The 18,910-nt window shown below is 39.8% G+C and overlaps 2 protein-coding genes across 3 annotated transcripts in view; both read right to left on the reverse strand.

Moving 5' to 3' along the window:
* LOC110494998 (hemicentin-2-like) overlaps positions 1–18,910 on the reverse strand; it is a 187,632-nt gene that overhangs the window by 43,140 nt on the left and 125,582 nt on the right. The window contains exons 1-6 of one of the 2 annotated variants that reach the window (XM_036949064.1): positions 7,990–8,292; positions 5,749–5,826; positions 5,166–5,510; positions 4,764–4,982; positions 4,242–4,574; positions 3,897–4,127 (exon numbers count right to left, since the gene is read on the reverse strand). In XM_036949064.1, the coding sequence (XP_036804959.1) occupies positions 3,897–4,127; positions 4,242–4,574; positions 4,764–4,982; positions 5,166–5,510; positions 5,749–5,803 (1,183 nt within the window). In that variant the 5' untranslated portion in view covers positions 5,804–5,826; positions 7,990–8,292. Of the gene's footprint in view, positions 1–3,896; positions 4,128–4,241; positions 4,575–4,763; positions 4,983–5,165; positions 5,511–5,748; positions 5,827–7,989; positions 8,293–18,910 lie in introns of those variants that run through there. The other variant, XM_036949060.1, reaches the window with a different exon arrangement.
* Positions 12,066–17,388, reverse strand: LOC118940322 (B-cell receptor CD22-like). Its single transcript, XM_036949068.1, has 10 exons — positions 17,091–17,388; positions 16,525–16,866; positions 16,191–16,418; positions 15,731–16,063; positions 15,390–15,620; positions 14,776–15,039; positions 14,504–14,594; positions 14,342–14,393; positions 14,013–14,248; positions 12,066–13,705 (listed from the first exon to the last, which is right to left on the reverse strand). Exons 2-10 carry the CDS (start codon positions 16,844–16,846, stop codon positions 13,639–13,641), a joined length of 1,824 nt encoding a protein of 607 aa, XP_036804963.1. The 5' UTR covers positions 16,847–16,866; positions 17,091–17,388; the 3' UTR covers positions 12,066–13,638.

The following is an 18,910-nucleotide window of genomic DNA, read 5'->3' on the forward strand; positions in this document are numbered from 1 at the left end:
TCACATTGTCTGCCACCTGTTAAATAATCTGCTACAAGACAAAGGTCTCTCCCCTTCCTGGGTGGGGACAGAATGTATGGTTTGTCCTCTGAGGAAAGGGAGGGTTCTCTCCATCGAGTGGTCTTGGTACCTGATAACCAGCCTGTGGACAGCAGGACAAACAGCAGCAGCAGCCAAAGTATTTAGAATGGAACCAATAACAAAGTCCCAAAAGTACAATGGAACCAAAAGCATTGTCCCAAAAGTAAAATGCAGCCAATAGATTAGTCTCAAAAGTACAAGAAAAGGTTCACTCATTATTTGTAAAACCAGAGAGTCATTCTGATGTACTATCTTTGGTGAAACGTAGCTAAACCTCACAATAAATCAATATTAGATGTACAGTATGTACAGTGCCTTGCGAAAGTATTCGGCCCCCTTGAACTTTGCGACCTTTTGCCACATTTCAGGCTTCAAACATAAAGATATAAAACTGTATTTTTTTGTGAAGAATCAACAACAAGTGGGACACAATCATGAAGTGGAACGACATTTATTGGATATTTCAAATTTTTTTAACAAATCAAAAACTGAAAAATTGGGCGTGCAAAATGATTTAGAATGTAGAACTCTTGATACTCTCTATCTCCGAACATTTACAGTAGAGAACATAGAGAGTATCAGAGTTCTACATTGGTTTTGTATTGAAGTCATTGTACCCAGTGGAGGACGAAAACTAGCTGTCCTCCGGTTACACCATGGTGCTAACTTACAAAGTGCTGTTGAGGCTACAATAGACATTCATTGGAAAACAGCTGTTTAAGTGAAAAGAAATACTGGCCGTGCTTCTACAGCTGAATACCCTTCACTGGAGAAGCACACAAAGGGATAAACAAGAGTCATTTCAGTAAATAGAAATCATATTTCTGAGGTTAATAAGACAACTAAGCAGCACTGCCTCTGTGTTTGAGTAATCAACTCGACAGTAAGATGTGATTATTTGAATCAGCTGTGTAGTGCTTGGGCAAAAACCAAAACGTTCACACCTTGGGGTCCCCAGGACTGAGTTTAGGAAACACTGGCCGAGCCTCTCATGGTTATGTGGTTCAATGGTCCCATCATGTGGTTAATAGGCAGAAATACAAGAAACAAGAGCAGAGTGGAAATAGTTATGAGATGATGTATTCATCGTTTTGATCTTATTTACAACATGATGCTTATATTGTATTGACACTCAAACCACACTATAAAAACTGCAAAGTATCTAAAATAGGTAATAATGAACATGTGATGATAAAACAAGTGATGTGATCATGTGTCTAATAGGCAGAAATAACAGCTGAGTGGAAATAGTTACGAATCAATGTATTATTATTATTCCAAGATATTGAGCTCATGTCTCTTTGCTTAATAAAGGGTTATCTTTTGTGCCTACAACCCAGTGCAACGATTTGGACGTTTTGATGTAGACATGTTAAAGTTTTTTAGAAAAACATCTGTTTAAGGGAATACTTTAGCTCCCCTAATTCTGACACTTCTATTGAACCAGTAGGTTGCTCTCCTGCACATACTCCGACTCCTTTTAGAAGCAAGAGTTATTTTATACCTCCAGCCAAATACGTAATAATGAAACGTGATGACAAAACACGTGATATCATGACACTGAACAATATAGCATTACGTAATATACATTTATAATTAATATAAAATGTAAAAAACAACAAATGTTTAAATGTATGTAATGAACTGATTACATTTAAAAATATATATATATAGTATTATAAAATATAAAAGAAATAATGTGTAATAATGTCTGACAGCAATACAAAGTAAATCATCATTAAACACATCAGGAGAAACTTAACCCAAAAGCAAAAAATATTAAAAAGCTGTTTTCAATATGATCCATATTAGTTGCTGAGGAAAGTAAAACTATTGATGTTATAAATCCCTCATTTGCAAAATTCCATAGAAAAATATCAGGAATATAATCGTAAACTATAGATAGGAAACAGATTGGTACACAAGAAAAAATATGGAAATGGGAAAATCCCATTGAAAAAAAGCAGAAGCATAACCCCTCCCATTTATCATCAATATACATAATTATCATAATAAGAAATTAAAAAATATATTCCAGCATTTACTCAAAAGTTAAAGTTCATGGTCTGGAAAACCATCTAGATATGGTTGCTAGAGAATAGAGGAGTGAGGCCTGGCTTTGGATTGGAACCGTAGCTGTTCAGTCCAGGATCTGTGGTGGTTCTCTTCAGTCTAGGATCTGTGGTGGTTCTCTTCATTTGATGTTCTGAGGTACTTTTCTTCAGTCCAGGATCTGTGGTGGTTCTCTTCAGTCCAGGATCTGTGGTGATTCTCTTCAGTCCAGCTTCTGTGGTGGTTCTCTTCAGTCCAGCTTCTGTGGTGGTTCTCTTCAGTCCAGGATCTGTGGTGGTTCTCTTAAGTGGGAGGGTCCCCTCACATTCTGAAAGAAGATACTGAGTTAGCAATTTACACTCCCACTAAAATGTTTATGGACACACACACACACACAAACACACTACTGCCAGGGTGTCATACTCTGGTGACCTGGTCTTCATGTTCAGAGGTGTGTACATGTCACTGTTGGGGTCACTGTTAGGGTCAGGATTGACACTCTGTGGACAGGAAGAGAGAGAGAGTGAGAAAGAGAGAGGGAAAGATATATATAGAGAGGGAAAGATATAGAGAGAGTAGGAGAGGGGGAGAGAGAGGAAATGACTGATAACTGATATAATCACCTGTGTGTCTGTTGAAGCATCACTTCCTCCTGTGAATCTCCTGTAAAGATGGACAGAGTGAGTTCTGCTCTCTACTGACCTCTAGTGGAAGTGTATGTGTTACTAATACAGTTTAGCAGTTAAGGGCGTTGGGCCAATAAATACATTTATGAATGAATTAAGTTAGTAACAAATCAGAGTGCTAAGGTGAAAGAATAATACAAATATCAGTTTTCCTTCTTTACTCACCTGAACCACAAAAGTCCAGAGAGAAAGATGATGAGAACCAGAACAACCACTATGATTCCTACAGCTGCAGTCACAACTGAGGTCTGTTTCCCTAATAGATGAAATGGATGACATGATGACATGTTATTATGAAGTGTAAATGAATATACAGCAATACAGGACATTAATGCAATACTTGTATATAGAAGCCTATGTATAGTTATAAACCAAAGTGTAATGAGGCAAACTAGAAGAAGATACCTTAAAACATAATTTCTTATTGAACATCATTTTGTATTGAAGTATTGAAGATGTAACTTTACCTGCTACAATGATCATCAGAGCTGTAGAGTTCATAGATCCTCTTCCATTCTGGGCCTCACAGTAGTATTCTCCTCTGTCCTCAGAGATGATGTTAGTGATGCTGTAACTCTGTCCTGATGCTTTTGGTGAGGTTACGTTCTTCTTGTACCAGGTGTATTTGTCCACAGGTGGGTTGGCATCACTGCTGCAGGTCAGAGTCACTGAACTGCCCTCCACTATTTCACCAGAGGGACTGACTGACACTGAGGGGTTCTTTGGAGCATCTAGTAAAGCAGAATATGTCAGAGGGTCAGGATTGTAGTATACTACCTCAAATGACATGTCAAAAATAAATCATATCTAAACTCAGAGAACTATCTAAAACTATCACTTACACAAAACATGAACAATAATACATTTGGAGATACTTTAGGACTTGAGTGTCTACTAAACTATTCTTCAAGTGTCTGAGGTACTGAACATTCTAACTATAGACATGCATACATCTATGACATTGTCTGTAATTTCTATGTAATGATGCATATTGATAGATAAAGCAGTAATACTCTTCTCATTGATATTAAATGATTGATACTTTCTAAGTAGAATAGTTTTTTAATTCATACTTACACACTGCAGGAGAGTGGAGGTCCTCATGGTGTTCTACAGCACAGGAGTAACTGTCCACAGAATGACCCAACACTACTAGGGTATTACTAGAGTATTGTTGGGAAGTGGGCTCATCTAGACGTTGTCCGTTCTTGTACCAGATGTAGGTGGGGTTGTCAGTCAGAGTACAGGTGGTGATACAGGTCAGTGTCTTCTGTCCCTCTGCAGCAGGAGTCACCTTCACCTGCAGACCTGAAACAATATGTATAAAACCACATACACCTCTGTGTCAACAGGATGGTTAATATATTTATCCTGTAATTCATTATGATTTACAGTTGTATCATACAGTGTAGTATTTATTACCTGTGACAGACAGAGTTGTTCCTGGGAAACTATGACCCCAGTCAAAGTTGTCTGTTTTAAAAGTGAAGCGATACTCAGCTGAGTCCTCCTCTCTCAGATCTGTGATTCTCAGGGAGGAGGGACCTCTGTATGTTCCAGGGTACTCCACACGACCTGCATACCCTGGGTCTGTGGTTAGGTCTTCAGGGGTCGACTTATCACTTCTAAACCAGAATGATGATGTGGTGGAATAATAACTAACATAAGTACAGGATATGTCCACTGTTGACCCCTTCAAGACACAGATTCTCCTCTTGGTGTAAGTCACTCTGTTGCAGCTTTGACCCTGAACACCTGAAACATAATGGCAAGAGGGCATTACTTATACATTTACACAGTAGAATCATGAACTGCAGTAATCCAGAATAGTTATGCCATCTGGTATTGTGTTGCAGTTTGGTTAGATAACTGTGAGGACTGTTTAGCAGACAGAAAGTTGTACTTGAAAAGTTATACTAAAAACTGAGTTAAATCCATACTCACACACTGCAGGAGAGTGGAGATCCTCGTGGCCTTTTACAGCACAGGAGTAACTGTCTGCATCACTAAAGGAGTCTGGGTACAGGCTGGAAGTGTCCTCCTTTACTTTGTGTCCGTTCTTGTACCAGATGTAGGTGGGGTTGTCAGTCAGAGTACAGGTGGTGCTACAGGTCAGTGTCACCCTATTTTGCCAAGTTTTAGAAGTTATCTTCACCTGCAGAGCTGGAATAGATCACAGCATTAAACCCTGAATAACTTATTGTCTTGTTTAATCACATGATGCAAGACATTCTCAAACTAATTTAATTCTCAAATCTGTTTCATATATACAAATCCAATTTCTAGACCTAAATGGACAGTAGATATTAATTGAACAGACTAGCAGTATAAAGCATGTTACTGTACCTGTTACAGACAGAGTGACTCCAGGACTTCCAGAATATTTCCCTCTGGTCTGATCTGTTATGAATCTGAACTTGTACGTAGCTGAGTCACTCTCTCTCAGGTCTGTGATTTTCAGGGTACAGTCTTTCTTCTTATCTCCATGATACTCCAGACGACCTGCATACTCTGGGTCCTGACCTAGATCTTCAGGTTCTACACCAGCCTCCATTTTAGTGAACCAGAGTGTTGTTGTGACTGTACCTCTGGGATATGTGTAAGAGCAGAACAGATCCACTGATGACCCCTTCAAGGTACAGATACTCTGAGTGGTGTATGTAACACTCCAGCCATTCTGACCCAGTACCACTGAAACACAGTTAGACATCACAATGGTATCAGAATTAGGACAAGGTATTCTGGCTCACACTGAAGGTAGGGTTTGTTCACACTTTGTTGCCATATTGGAAACCACAGATAATCATCACTCAGTGAGGTGTAAAACATAACTATTTAAAGTGAAGTGGAGATGCCTAACAGAACACAAGCAAATGTAATACACATGTCTGTAGATTGACAAACATATAAGTTATGAATGAGACCATACCTGTCACAGACCAGAGAAAGACCACCAACACACTTCCTGCTGTTCTCAAGGCCATTGTTACATCTCCCACCCTGCAGTCTTAGAAACATAAACAACAACTCACTCTATAGCTGGTGAATAACTCCACCTGATACATTGAAGTAGAAACTGTAAATGGGGTACAGGGTCTCATTACTGAAAATGAACCAGGCTCATATTGTGTTGTGTTGTATTGTGCTAAATGGTTGTCTATGTGAATACTGTCTGTCTGTAAGTCTACTGCACTATGTATGTATGTAATGTGTGTGATGTGTTGCATGTCTGTCTACGTCTGTCTACTTAAACTGACATGATGCAAAAAATAAATTCCTAATATATACAGTAGTCATCATCATCATTGTAAACAACAACAACAACAATCACTTATTGAACAGATCTGTAGAACTGTAAACACATATTTCTGCATTGATTTTTCTGAAGCTGTTTTATTCTCAGAACTCCAAATATAGGAGGATAAATGTTCCATCCTTTACGGTCCGTCAAGCTGTACAGCAGCCTAAAGACTGACCACCAGGTTGAATGATAGCTGCTATCACCAAGCTGTACAGCAGCCTAAAGACTGACCACCAGGTTGAATGATAGCTGCCATCACCAAGCTGTACAGCCGCCTAAAGACTGACCACCAGGTTCAATGACAGCACCTATCCTCAAGCTGTGAGGCTAAACAGCCAGTGACTTTCACTCTCTCTCTCACTCTCTCTTACTCTCTTTCTCTCCCTCTCTCACACACACACACACACACACACACACACACACACACACACACACACACACATGATACATTACCCTCAAGTATTTGACTTATGACTAAAAACAAATAACCAAAAACTATATTTCAAGATATTGTCAAGAGTAGTTCCAGAGTGAAGTGAAGAGGAGAGGTCTTGTACAGTGAGTCAACGGTCTGGTAGTGAGTGAAAACAAGTGTTGAAACCTTATAAAAGCAGTCAGAACACAAGTTGTGGATGCAGAACTGTCCTTCCTGTTTAGTAAAGACATTAACATCCACGACAACCAGACCAACATGCCAGAAAAGGGCTGTTACTGTAATAGAACAGAAGTTGTGTAAAAGACAAGTCTGGGCATATATTTATTTTATTTTAAAAAATGTGTCAATTTTCACTGTGGTCTTTTATACTACATACAGAACCATTTAAACAATGTGTTGACTAAACTATTTATAACATTAAAACCAGTTATGCATTAGGGGGCGCTATTAAAATGTTTGGATGAAAAACGTTCCCGTTTTAAACAAGATATTTTGTCACGAAAAGATGCTCGACTATGCATATAATTTACAGCTTTAGAAAGAAAACACTCTGACGTTTCCAAAACTGCAAAGATATTGTCTGTGAGTGCCACAGAACTGATGTTACAGGCGAAACCCAGAAAAAAATCCAACCAGGAAGTGCCACATTTTTTGAAACCGCCTCATGCCAATGACTCCTTATATGGCTGTGAATGAGCTACGAATGAGCTTACGTTTTTCACGTATTCCCCAAGGTGTCAATAGCTTTGGGGAGTATTTTTAGGCATTTCCATTGAAGAATGGCCGTAAGGGACCATATATAGTGGTCACATGGTGTCTCCCGCAGAAAATCTCGCGTAAAATACTGAGGTAGCCATTTTTCCAGGTGGTCTCATGTTAATACTACTCCTAAACACAACCCACCATCACTATGTCTCATGTTAATACTACTCCTAAACACAACCCACCATCACTGTGTCTCATGTTAATACTACTCCTAAAGCTCTTACGAAGCATCCACTCAATCACTCTTACTCTCACACACGTTTTCCTCACCCTGTTATACTATGACAGTGAACACGACCCTATAGAATTGAGATCCGTCCCCCTTTCGGCAGAAATGCATCTTGGTAATACTGGCAAACTCTACTAATCATGCTTAAAACATCAAGAAATTGAATAAACTGAACTTAACTAAACACATGAAACCGCAGTCCAGGGTCTGTATTCACAAAGTGTATCAGAGTAGGAGAGCTGATCTGGGATCAGTTTAGCCTTTTAGATCATAATTATATGGACCATCTGAGACACTTTATGAATACAGGCCCTGATGTAACAACCAAAACAAAGTTCAATATAAACCAACAAGTACAAAGATACAGGAAGTCATGTGATGTTTGGCTAAAAACATCAAAACTAAAACTATATTTCAAGATATCGTCAAGTGTACTTACAGAGTGAAGTGAAGAGGAGAGGTCTTGAACAGTTAGTCAACTTACTGTCACTGTGTGGAAACAAGAAGTAGTCTACTGTAAGTGTTAGTAGAGTGTGAGTTCTGTGGTTGACACATTTTAAAGTAGCCTAGTCAGGGCATTTACATGCAGGAACAGTATGTCACATAAGGGATGTTACTGTATCTAAATAGAAAATGGTCTAAAGTCAGAATACTGTAGTTGCATTTCTTTGTATGAGGAGTGGGCCTACATGTTTTACAAGAGGCAAAATGTGACCCATTCCCATCACTCCTCATCAGCTGGTACTGAAGGTTCCAGAACATATGAAAGGGGAGTATCTTTGGTACCAGTGTTCTAGACTAGAGCTCTCCCTACTGACATCTCAACATTACTGCAGCTTCCAGGCTTCATATGTCCCTACTAGTCCGATGAAAATATCTAAAATAGAAGGTAGAAAATGTAACAAAAATATATAGAATGAAACAGTCACGCACTGTTATTGGGACTTATGTTGAACTGGCGTTTGAATTGAGTGAATCAGTGAGCTCAGCTAGCTTGTTAGCTACATAATGATGTTGTTATTCAGCGATAAACAAGTATTTTTGTGCATCACACAGCTACTCTGAATGTACTGGATTGTGAACAATATGATGTGCTGCCTCTGAATTACAGCAAGACCCCAAAGTTAGCTAGTGAGCTAGATAGTTAGCTGTCATTTAGCTATCAACATTAGCTAGCCAGAAACAACAGACAACAGTGAGCTGTCATAATGCCAAGGCCAAGGAAACCTGCTCTGAATATCCACTGTGTTCTTGTGTGAAAGAGATGTGTTCAGCTCACTGACCTTCAGAACAACGGACTCAAAGTCAACCCTGACATCCACATAACTAAGTCTGTGTGTCCTACTGTATTTGTGTCTGAGTGATGAGTGTTTTTTTTTCTATGACAGTTTATCTCCTGACAGTAATGTAGCGGGTCTGACGAGCCTTCAGCCGAGCCACTCATTTTCTACGTAGTTCAATGGCGCCATCATGTGTCCAATGGGCAGAAATTACATCAAATTGGAAATAGTCATGAATCAATGTATTCATAATTCATTAATGTCTTTATTGTCAATTTGTTTTATTATTTACTACATGATGCTGGTATGATGTTTATCCTGTACTGACACTGATCCACACACCATCTTTCATGTATCTATTTTTTTAAATAATAAAACAAGCAATATCATGACCCTGAACAATATGGTATTATTTAATATAACATGTGGAATAATGTCTGACAGCAATACAAAGTAAATCATCATGAAACACATCAGGATCAACTTGGTCCAGGCCTCCCTTGTGGCGCGATGGTTTAAGGCACTGCATCACAGTTACTAGCTGGTTCGAGTCCAGACTCTGTCGCAGCCGGCAGACCCATCGGGCGGCAAGTAACTGGCCCAGCGTCTTCCGGGTTAGGGGAGAGTTTGGTCGGCAAGGATGTCCTTGTTCCATCGCGCTCTAGCGACTCCTGTGGCGGGCCGTGTGTGTCACGGTGTTTCCTCTGACACATCGGTGTGGCAGGCTTCAAGGTTAAGCGGGCGTTGTGTTAAGAAGCAGTGTAGCTTGTTTGGGTTGTGTTTCGGAGTTCGTGAGTGCGTGGCTCTCAACCTTCGCCTCTCTCGAGTCTGTATGGGATTTTCAGCGATGAGACAAGACTGTAACTGCCAATTGGAGGGCACGAAACTGGGGGATAAAAGTTTTTAAAAAATTGACTGAACATGGATAACATGTTACATTAGACTATATATGGATAACATGTTACATTAGACTATATATGGATAACAGGTTACATAAGACTATATATGGATAACTGGCTACATTAGACTATATATGGATAACTGGCTACATTAGACTATACATGGATAACATGTTACATTAGACTATATATGGATAACAGGTTACATAAGACTATATATGGATGACATATATAACATAACATATATATATGCATAATGTAACCATTAGACGATATAATGACAACAGACTACATTAGACTTTATATGGATAACATGCTACATTAGGCTATATATGGATAACAGGCTACCTTAGGCAATATATATGGATAACAGGCTACATTAGACTATATATGTATAACATGCTACATTAGGCTATATATGGATAACATGCCACATTAGGATATATATGGATAACAGGCTACCTTAGACTATATATATGGATAACATGCTACATTAGACTACATATGGATGACATGCTACATTACATTATATATGGAAAACAGGCTACATTAGACTATATATGGATATCAGGCTACATTAGAATATGAATGGACAACAGGCTACATTAGACTATATATGGATAACAGGCCACATTAGACTATATATGGATAACATGCTACATTAGGCTATATATGGATAACAGGCTACCTTAGGCAATATATATGGATAACAGGCTACATTAGACTACATATGGATAACATGCTACATTAGACTATATATGGATAACAGGCTACATTAGACTATGTATGGATAACAGGCTACATTAGACTATGTATGGATAACAGGATATTTTAATGTGTGTATACATACAGTATATAGTGTAAAATATGTACTTTAATATCAGGTTTTAAAAGTGAGATTTTCATTGGACAGTTACTGCTTCTTGTGACTCCCCATCCCGGGTCTGGGAGTGTAATCATTGCCTGACACTAATTAGCATAACGCAACGGACATAAATCTTCCTAGAAAATATTCCTATTCATGAAAATCACAAGTGAAATGTATTGGAACACAGCTCTGCCTTTTGTTAATCACCCTGTCATCTCAGATTTTCAAAATATGCTTTACAGCCAAAGCTAGACAAGCATTTGTGTAAGTTTATCGATAGACTAGCATAGCATTATGCCTTGCTAGCAGCAGGCAACCTTGTCACGAAAATCAGAAAAGCAATCAAATTAAATCGTTTACCTTTGATGAACTTCAAATGTTTTCACTCACGAGACTCCCAGGTAGATAGCCAAAGTTCATTTTTTCCCAAAATATTTTTTTTTGTAGGAGATATTTCTCAGGCTTTCGCCTGCAACATCAGTTCTGATATACTCACAGACAATATTTTTACAGTTTTGGAAACGTTAGAGTGTTTTCTATCCAAAGCTCTCAATTATATGCATATTCTAGCATCTTGTCCTGACAAAATATCCCGTTTAAAACGGGAACGTTTTTTTCCCAAAAATGAAAATACTGCCCCTAGAGTCGCAACAGGACCTGCTTCTGTTATTCTGTTAAACCTTCTCTCCAACTGCTTCTTACCCTTTGTAAGGGTCCATGCATCTGTTCAACAACGTCATTTAGTGACACTTCCTGTGGGTGTGGCCTAACAGAAGGGACACACATATTCACCCCCACTGCCCCTGCTCCTAGTTCTATCCCAAAAACATTCAGTGGTGCTGTCAGGGGCGTTAAAGGGATCTCTCCATGGGATCTCCACTCTCCCCTCCACTCATAGGCCCTCTCTGTCCCCAAAGAGAGAGAACGTACCTGGGAAGGTGAGTCAACAGTTAGGGGGTCAAGAGCCACGCCATGTTGTAGACCAGAGCACTCATTCTATATGACATCACATTCTCACTGAACAATGATGTAATCTATTCTGTGAGATGTATTATTATCAATCATCGAACATTCCAGAATGTTCCATCTCTCAGTGTTCCAGAATGGAATGCCCTCTCTGACTGAATTACCCTCCACACTCCAAACATCCATGTTATGTCATATTGTGTCTGTGTGTTTTAGAAATGACAATGAATAATATTTAATGTAACTGGTTGTGTGTCTAGGTGCTGGACATCGCTCCTTCTGAAAGTGTCTGTATATATTTTGTACAGACATGATGATGATGATGACGAAGATTAATAAACCACTATTGCCCAAATCTCTTATTTGTAGTTACTGTATGTACTGTAGAAGAGATGTGATTTTGAAAGCGTTCCATTTTCTCTCCACTGAAGATACTGTTATAACAAGGTAAAACAATGACAATGAATTTTATTCTTAAAAGTTTACAAAAGTTTTACAAAAAAAAAGATTTGATAAAAGCAATAAGAAACGTTGCATCAATCAGAACTCTTTCCTGGACGTTGAGGCAAAAGTCTCACAAGTTTGATGATTGTTTCAGAAACATAACATAAATAAATATATAATTATATTCAATGCATTGGGAAAGTATTCAGACCCTTTGACTTTTTTCACATTTTGTTACGTTACAGCCTTATTCTAAAATAGATTAAATAAAAATATACCACACTATCCCCATAATGACAAAACAAAAACAGGTTTTTAGAAAGGTTTGCAAATATTTTAAAACTAAAAAACAGAAATCTTATTTAGATAAGTATTCAGACCTTTTGCTTTGAGACTCAAAATGCAACTCAGCTGCATCCTGTTTCTATTAATCATCCTAGAGATGTTTCTACAACTTGATTGGAGTCCACCTGTAGTAAATTCAATCAATTGGACATGATTTGGAAAGGCACACGCCTGTCTATAAGGTCCCACAGTTGACAGTGCATGTCAGAGCAAAAATCATTAAGGTCGAAGGATTTGTCTCTAGAACTCTGAGACAGGATTGTGATGAGGCACAGATCTGGGGAAGGGTACCAAAACATTTCTGTATTTTTGAAGGTCCAAGAACACAGTGGCCTCCATCATTCTTAAATAGAATGGCATATATTATTAAATACTGTTATAAACTGGGTAGTTTTGGCCCTGGATGCTGATTGGCTGAAACAGCATTTCAGAAGTCTATACTGTATATCAGACAATATACCACGGGTATGACGTAAAAAGGCTTGTTTACTGTTCTATTTATGTTGTTAACCAGTTTAAAATAAGCCGTGGAACAGTATGTTGGTCACATACCACAAACCCCTGAAGTGCCTTGTTACCATTATGAAGTTAAGCAATAAGGCCTGAGGAGGTGTGGTATATGGCCAATATACTACCGCTAAGGGCTGTTCTTATGCGCAATGCAACTCGGAGTGCTTGGATGCAGCCCTTAGCCATGGTATATTGGCCACGTACCACAACCCACACGTACCACAAACATAGAGGTGCCTTATTTTAAACTGGTTACCAATGTCCTTAGACCAGTAAATACAAATGTTAATCTTGGTAAATGTCTTCTTGGTTCTGGGATTGTTGTGTTCAGGTCTTCTTGGTTCTGGGATTGTTGTGTTCAGGTCTTCTTGGTTCTGGGTTTGTTCTGTTCAGGTCTTCTTGGTTTTGCGTTTGTTGTGTTTAGGAATTCTTGGTTCTGGGTTTGTTGTGTTCAGGTCTTCTTGGTTCTGGGTTTGTTGTGTTCAGGTCTTCTTGGTTCTGGATTTGTTGTGTTCGGGTCTTCTTGGTTCTGGGTTTGTTGTGTTCAGGTCTTCTTGGTACTGGGTTTGTTGTGTTCGGGTCTTCTTCGTTCTGGGTTTGTAGTGTTCAGGTCTTCTTGGTTCTGGGTTTGTTGATTTCGGGTCTTCTTGGTTCTGGGTTTGTTGTGTTCAGGGCTTCTTGGTTCTGGGTTTGTTGTGTTCAGGTCTTCTTGGTTCTGGGTTTGTTGTGTTCAGCTCTTCTTGGTTCTGGGTTTGTTGTGTTTGGGTCTTCTTAGTTCAGGGTTTGTTGACTGTACTGTAGAGAACAGAGGAGTCCTCTTCAGCTGCTTGTGCTGCTGCGGGTCTGAAGAGAGAAACAAAAATGAAGCAAAGACAGTGTCCCAAATGGTGGAACCCTATAGGGCTCTGTCTAAAGTAGTGCACTAAATAGGGAATAGGGTGCCATTTGGAACAGAAGAACAGTTCCTCAAAACCATCATCACGTCACTCCCTCATTTTAGACATGTCATAGTAACTGTCCTGAGATGTCCATTGTTGGGTTCATAGTTTGTCTTCATAGTGGTCACAAAGGGTCAACTGTTTTGCTTATTGATGACATCACCTACAATAAACAGCAGCATATGAATGACCTTAATGCAGAATATGCTCACTGGGTGGCAGCACTGGGGAGGTTGAATTTCACAGCAGCGTAGTGGACATCCTCATCCTCTTTCTGGGGTTGAGGCACTTGGACGGTGGAGTACAGAGGAACTTCCTGGTTTATGGGACGAGAGAAGTGGACGCTGGCGTAGTGAACATCATCCTGGTTGTCTGTGGCTGCTGCCTGTGCTGCAGTAGGGGCTGTGGACATGCTTGAGACATTGTCATACACTGGACTAGAGTCTCCCTGATGGAGAGAGAGAACACACAACATGAGGAGTGGAAATGATCCACAAAGAATACAGTCATCACAGTCTCCTTCTGGTTCCAACAGACTCACCTGTCCAACGTCTGCTGTGTCTCTTGTGTTGGTGGGTTTGGAGGCCTTCTTCCTGTTTTGCACATTAATTAATAAATACATTACATCATAAATGAAGTTAACAATAAATCAGAGGGCTACATTTAAATAATGAACAACATGATAATATGCATTTTCACTCACCTGAACCACATGAGTCCAGAGAGACAGAGGATGACAACCAGAACAACCACTATGATTCCTACAGCTGCAGTCAGAACTGAGGTTTGTTTCCCTATAATAAAATATGGATGATATGAGAACATGGCATTATATAATTAACTAAAAATAAACTATAATACTTGTTAAGGGATCTTATAACCCAATGTATAGTTATAACCTAAGGTGTAATAAGCCAAAACATAATGATTAAGATTAGATTGAAACATGTAGGTTTGTATTGAGCTGTATTTTACCTGCTACAATGATCATCAGAGCTGTAGAGTTATTAGATCCTCTTCCATTCTGGGCCTCACAGTAATATTCTCCTCTGTCGTCAGAGTTGATGTTAGTGATGTTGTAACTCTGTCCTGATGCTTTTGGTGAGAATACGTTCTTCTTGTACCAGGTGTATTTGTCCACAGGTGGGTTGGCATCACTGCTGCAGGTCAGAGTCACTGAACTGCCCTCCACTATTTCACCAGAGGGACTGACTGACACTGAGGTGTTCTTTGGAGCATCTAGTAAAGGAGAATATGTCAGAGGGTCAGGATTGTCGTATACTACCTCAAATGACGTCATGTCTAAAAATAAATCATATCTAAAGTCAGAGAACTATCTAAAACTATCACTTACACAAAACATGAACAATAATACATTTGGAGATACTTTATGACTAGAGTGTCTACTAAACTATTCTTCAAGTGTCTGAGGTACTGAACATTCTAACTATAGACATGCATACATCTATGACATTGTCTGTAATTTCTATGTAATGATGCATATGTATAGATAAATCAGTAATACTCTTCTCATTGATATAACGTTTTTGATGCTTTCTAATTTGAATAGTAGTTTAATTCATACTTACACACTGCAGGAGAGTGGAGGTCCTCATGGTGTTCTACAGTACAGGAGTAACTGTCCACAGAATGACCCAACACTACTAGGGTATTACTAGAGTATTGTTGGGAAGTGGGCTCATCTAGACGTTGTCCGTTCTTGTACCAGATGTAGGTGGGGTTGTCAGTCAGAGTACAGGTGGTGATACAGGTCAGTGTCTTCTGTCCCTCTGCAGCAGGAGTCACCTTCACCTGCAGACCTGAAACAATATGTATAAAACCACATACACCTCTGTGTTAACAGGATGGTCAATTTATTTATCCTGTAATTCATTATGATTTACTATTGTATCATACAGTGTAGTTTTACCTGTGACAGACAGAGTTGTTCCTGGGAAACTATGACCCCATTCAAAGTTGTCTGTTTTAAAAGTGAAGCGATACTCAGCTGAGTCCTCCTCTCTCAGATCTGTGATTCTCAGGGAGGAGGGACCTCTGTATGTTCCAGGGTACTCCACACGACCTGCATACCCTGGGTCTGTGGTTAGGTCTTCAGGGGTCGACTTATCACTTCTAAACCAGAATGATGATGTGGTGGAATAATAACTAACATAAGTACAGGATATGTCCACTGTTGACCCCTTCAAGACACAGATTCTCCTCTTGGTGTAAGTCACTCTGTTGCAGCTCTGACCCTGAAAACCTGAAACACAGTGACATAACAAGAGGTCAACTGGATTATATTCTCTATTATTTCTAGAAATGCTCAAAGCTCTCAAGTTCTCATAGTGAAACCAACACACAGTATAATGTATTAAATGAACACTCACACACTGCAGGAGAGTGGAGGTCCTCATGGCCTTTTACAGCACAGGAGTAACTGTCTCCATAGTCATTGGAGACTGAGTATTTGTACTGGGGGGAGGTGCTCTCATCTCGATGTTGTCCGTTCTTGTACCAGATGTAGATGGGGTTGGGGTTACTCAGAGTACAGGTGGTGATACAGGACAGTGTCTTCGACTCTGATCTCCATTTAGGAGTCACCTCCACCTGAAAACCTGAATTAAAGGAGAACAAAAAAAGAGTATATGGTTCAGAATTGGTTTGAGTTAATTATTAACATCATGACTCTTCAGAACGTTATAATGTGCTATGCAGTGTTACCTGTGACAGACAGAGTTGTTCCAGGGAAGCTGTATCCCCATCTTGCCTCATCAGTTGTAAATCTGAACTTGTACTCAGTTGAGTCACTTTCTCTCAGGTCTGTGATTCTCAGGGTGGAGTCCTTTTCTGTTTGTCGATGGTATTCCACACGATCTGCATACTCTGGGTTCAGGCTCAGGTCTGTAGTGACACCAGACTCCCATTTGCTGAACCAGGACACTTCTGTGACGTTATGCCAACTGGGATGTGTGTAAAAGCATGATATGTCCACTGTTGACCCTTTCAAAGCACAGATACTCTGATGGGTGTAAGTCACATTCATACAGCTCTCACCCACAACACCTGAAACAAAATGCAACTGATCAATTCCTGAAACCATAATGAGACTCAATGTTATAGATGTATTGGACAGGTTCATTTAGAATAATAAACAATATATATATTGACATCTATAAAACTGTTTATCATTCCAATATATCTAGTTAAGAATATTGACAGAGAAAGTAAAACCATTCTTATTTGTTCCAAATGATACCACATAAAATACTAGTTTCATTCATACTCACACACTGCAGGAGAGTGGAGATTCTCATGGCCTTTTACAGCACAGGAGTAACTGTCTCCATAGTCATCGGAGACTGGGTCTTTGTACTGGGGGGAGGTTCTCTCATCTAGATGTTGTCCGTTCTTGTACCAGATGTAGGTGGGGTTGTCAGTCAGAGTACAGGTGGTGATACAGGTCAGTGTCTTCTGTCCCTCTGCAGCAGGAGTCACCTTCACCTGCAGACCTGAAACAATATGTATAAAACCACATACACCTCTGTGTTAATAGGATGGTCAATTTATTTATTTATTTTTATTTCACCTTTATTTAACCAGGTAGGCAAGTTGAGAACAAGTTCTCATTTACAATTGCGACCTGGCCAAGATAAAGCAAAGCAGTTCGACACATACAACGACACAGAGTTACACATGGAGTAAAACAAGTCTACATAATACAGTATAAACAAGTCTATATACGATGTGAGCAAATGAGTTGAGATGAGGGAGGTAAAGATTTTAAAAAAGCCATGGTGGCAAAGTAAATACATATAGCAAGTAAAACACTGGAATGGTAGATTTGCAATGGAAGAATGTGCAAAGTAGAAATAAAAATAATGGGGTGCAAAGGAGCAAAATAAATAAATAAATGAAATACAGTAGGGAAAGAGGTAGTTGTTTGGGCTAAATTATAGTTGGGCTATGTACAGGTGCAGTAATCTGTGAGCTGCTCTGACAGTTGGTGCTTAACGCTAGTGAGGGAGATAAGTGTTTCTAGTTTCAGAGATTTTTTAGTTCGTTCCAGTCATTGGCAGCAGAGAACTGGAAGGAGAGGCGGCCAAAGAAAGAATTGGTTTTGGGGGTGACTAGAGAGATATACCTGCTGGAGCGTGTGCTACAAGTGGGAGATGCTATGGTGACCAGTGAGCTGAGATAAGGGGGGACTTTACCTAGCAGGGTCTTGTAGGTGACATGGAGCCAGTGGGTTTGGCAACGAGTATGAAGCGAGGGCCAGCCAACGAGAGCGTACAGGTCACAATGGTGGGTAGTATATGGGGCTTTGGTGACAAAACGGATTGCACTGTGATAGACTGCATCCAATTTGTTGAGTAGGGTATTGGAGGCTATTTTGTAAATGACATTGCCAAAGTCGAGGATTGGTAGGATGGTCAGATTTACAAGGGTATGTTTGGCAGCATGAGTGAAGGATGCTTCGTTGCGAAATATGAAGCCAATTCTAGATTTAACTTTGGATTGGAGATGTTTGATATGGGTCTGGAAGGAGAGTTTAGAGTCTAACCAGACACCTAAGTATTTGTTTTTGTCCACGTATTCTAAGTCAGAGCCGTCCAGAGTAGTGATGTTGGACAGGCGGGCAGGTGCAGGTAGCGATCGGTTGAAGAGCATGCATTTAGTTTTACTTGTATTTAAGAGCAATTGGAGGCCACGGAAGGAGAGTTGTATGGCATTGAAGCTTGCCTGGAGGGTTGTTAACACAGTGTCCAAAGAAGGGCCAGAAGTATACAGAATGGTGTCGTCTGCGTAGAGGTGGATCAGAGACTCACCAGCAGCAAGAACGACCTCATTGATGTATATAGAGAAGAGAGTCGGTCCAAGAATTGAACCCTGTGGCACCCCCATAGAGACTGCCAGAGGTCCGGACAGCAGACCCTCCAATTTGACACACTGAACTCTATCAGAGAAGTAGTTGGTGAACCAGGCGAGGCAATCATTTGAGAAACCAAGGCTGTCGAGTCTGCCGATGAGGATGTGGTGATTGACAGAGTCGAAAGCCTTGGCCAGATCAATGAATACGGCTGCACAGTAATGTTTCTTATCGATGGCG

Source organism: Oncorhynchus mykiss, chromosome 17 (genome assembly GCF_013265735.2).
Source record: "Oncorhynchus mykiss isolate Arlee chromosome 17, USDA_OmykA_1.1, whole genome shotgun sequence".
Classification (NCBI taxonomy): Eukaryota; Metazoa; Chordata; class Actinopteri; order Salmoniformes; family Salmonidae; genus Oncorhynchus; species Oncorhynchus mykiss.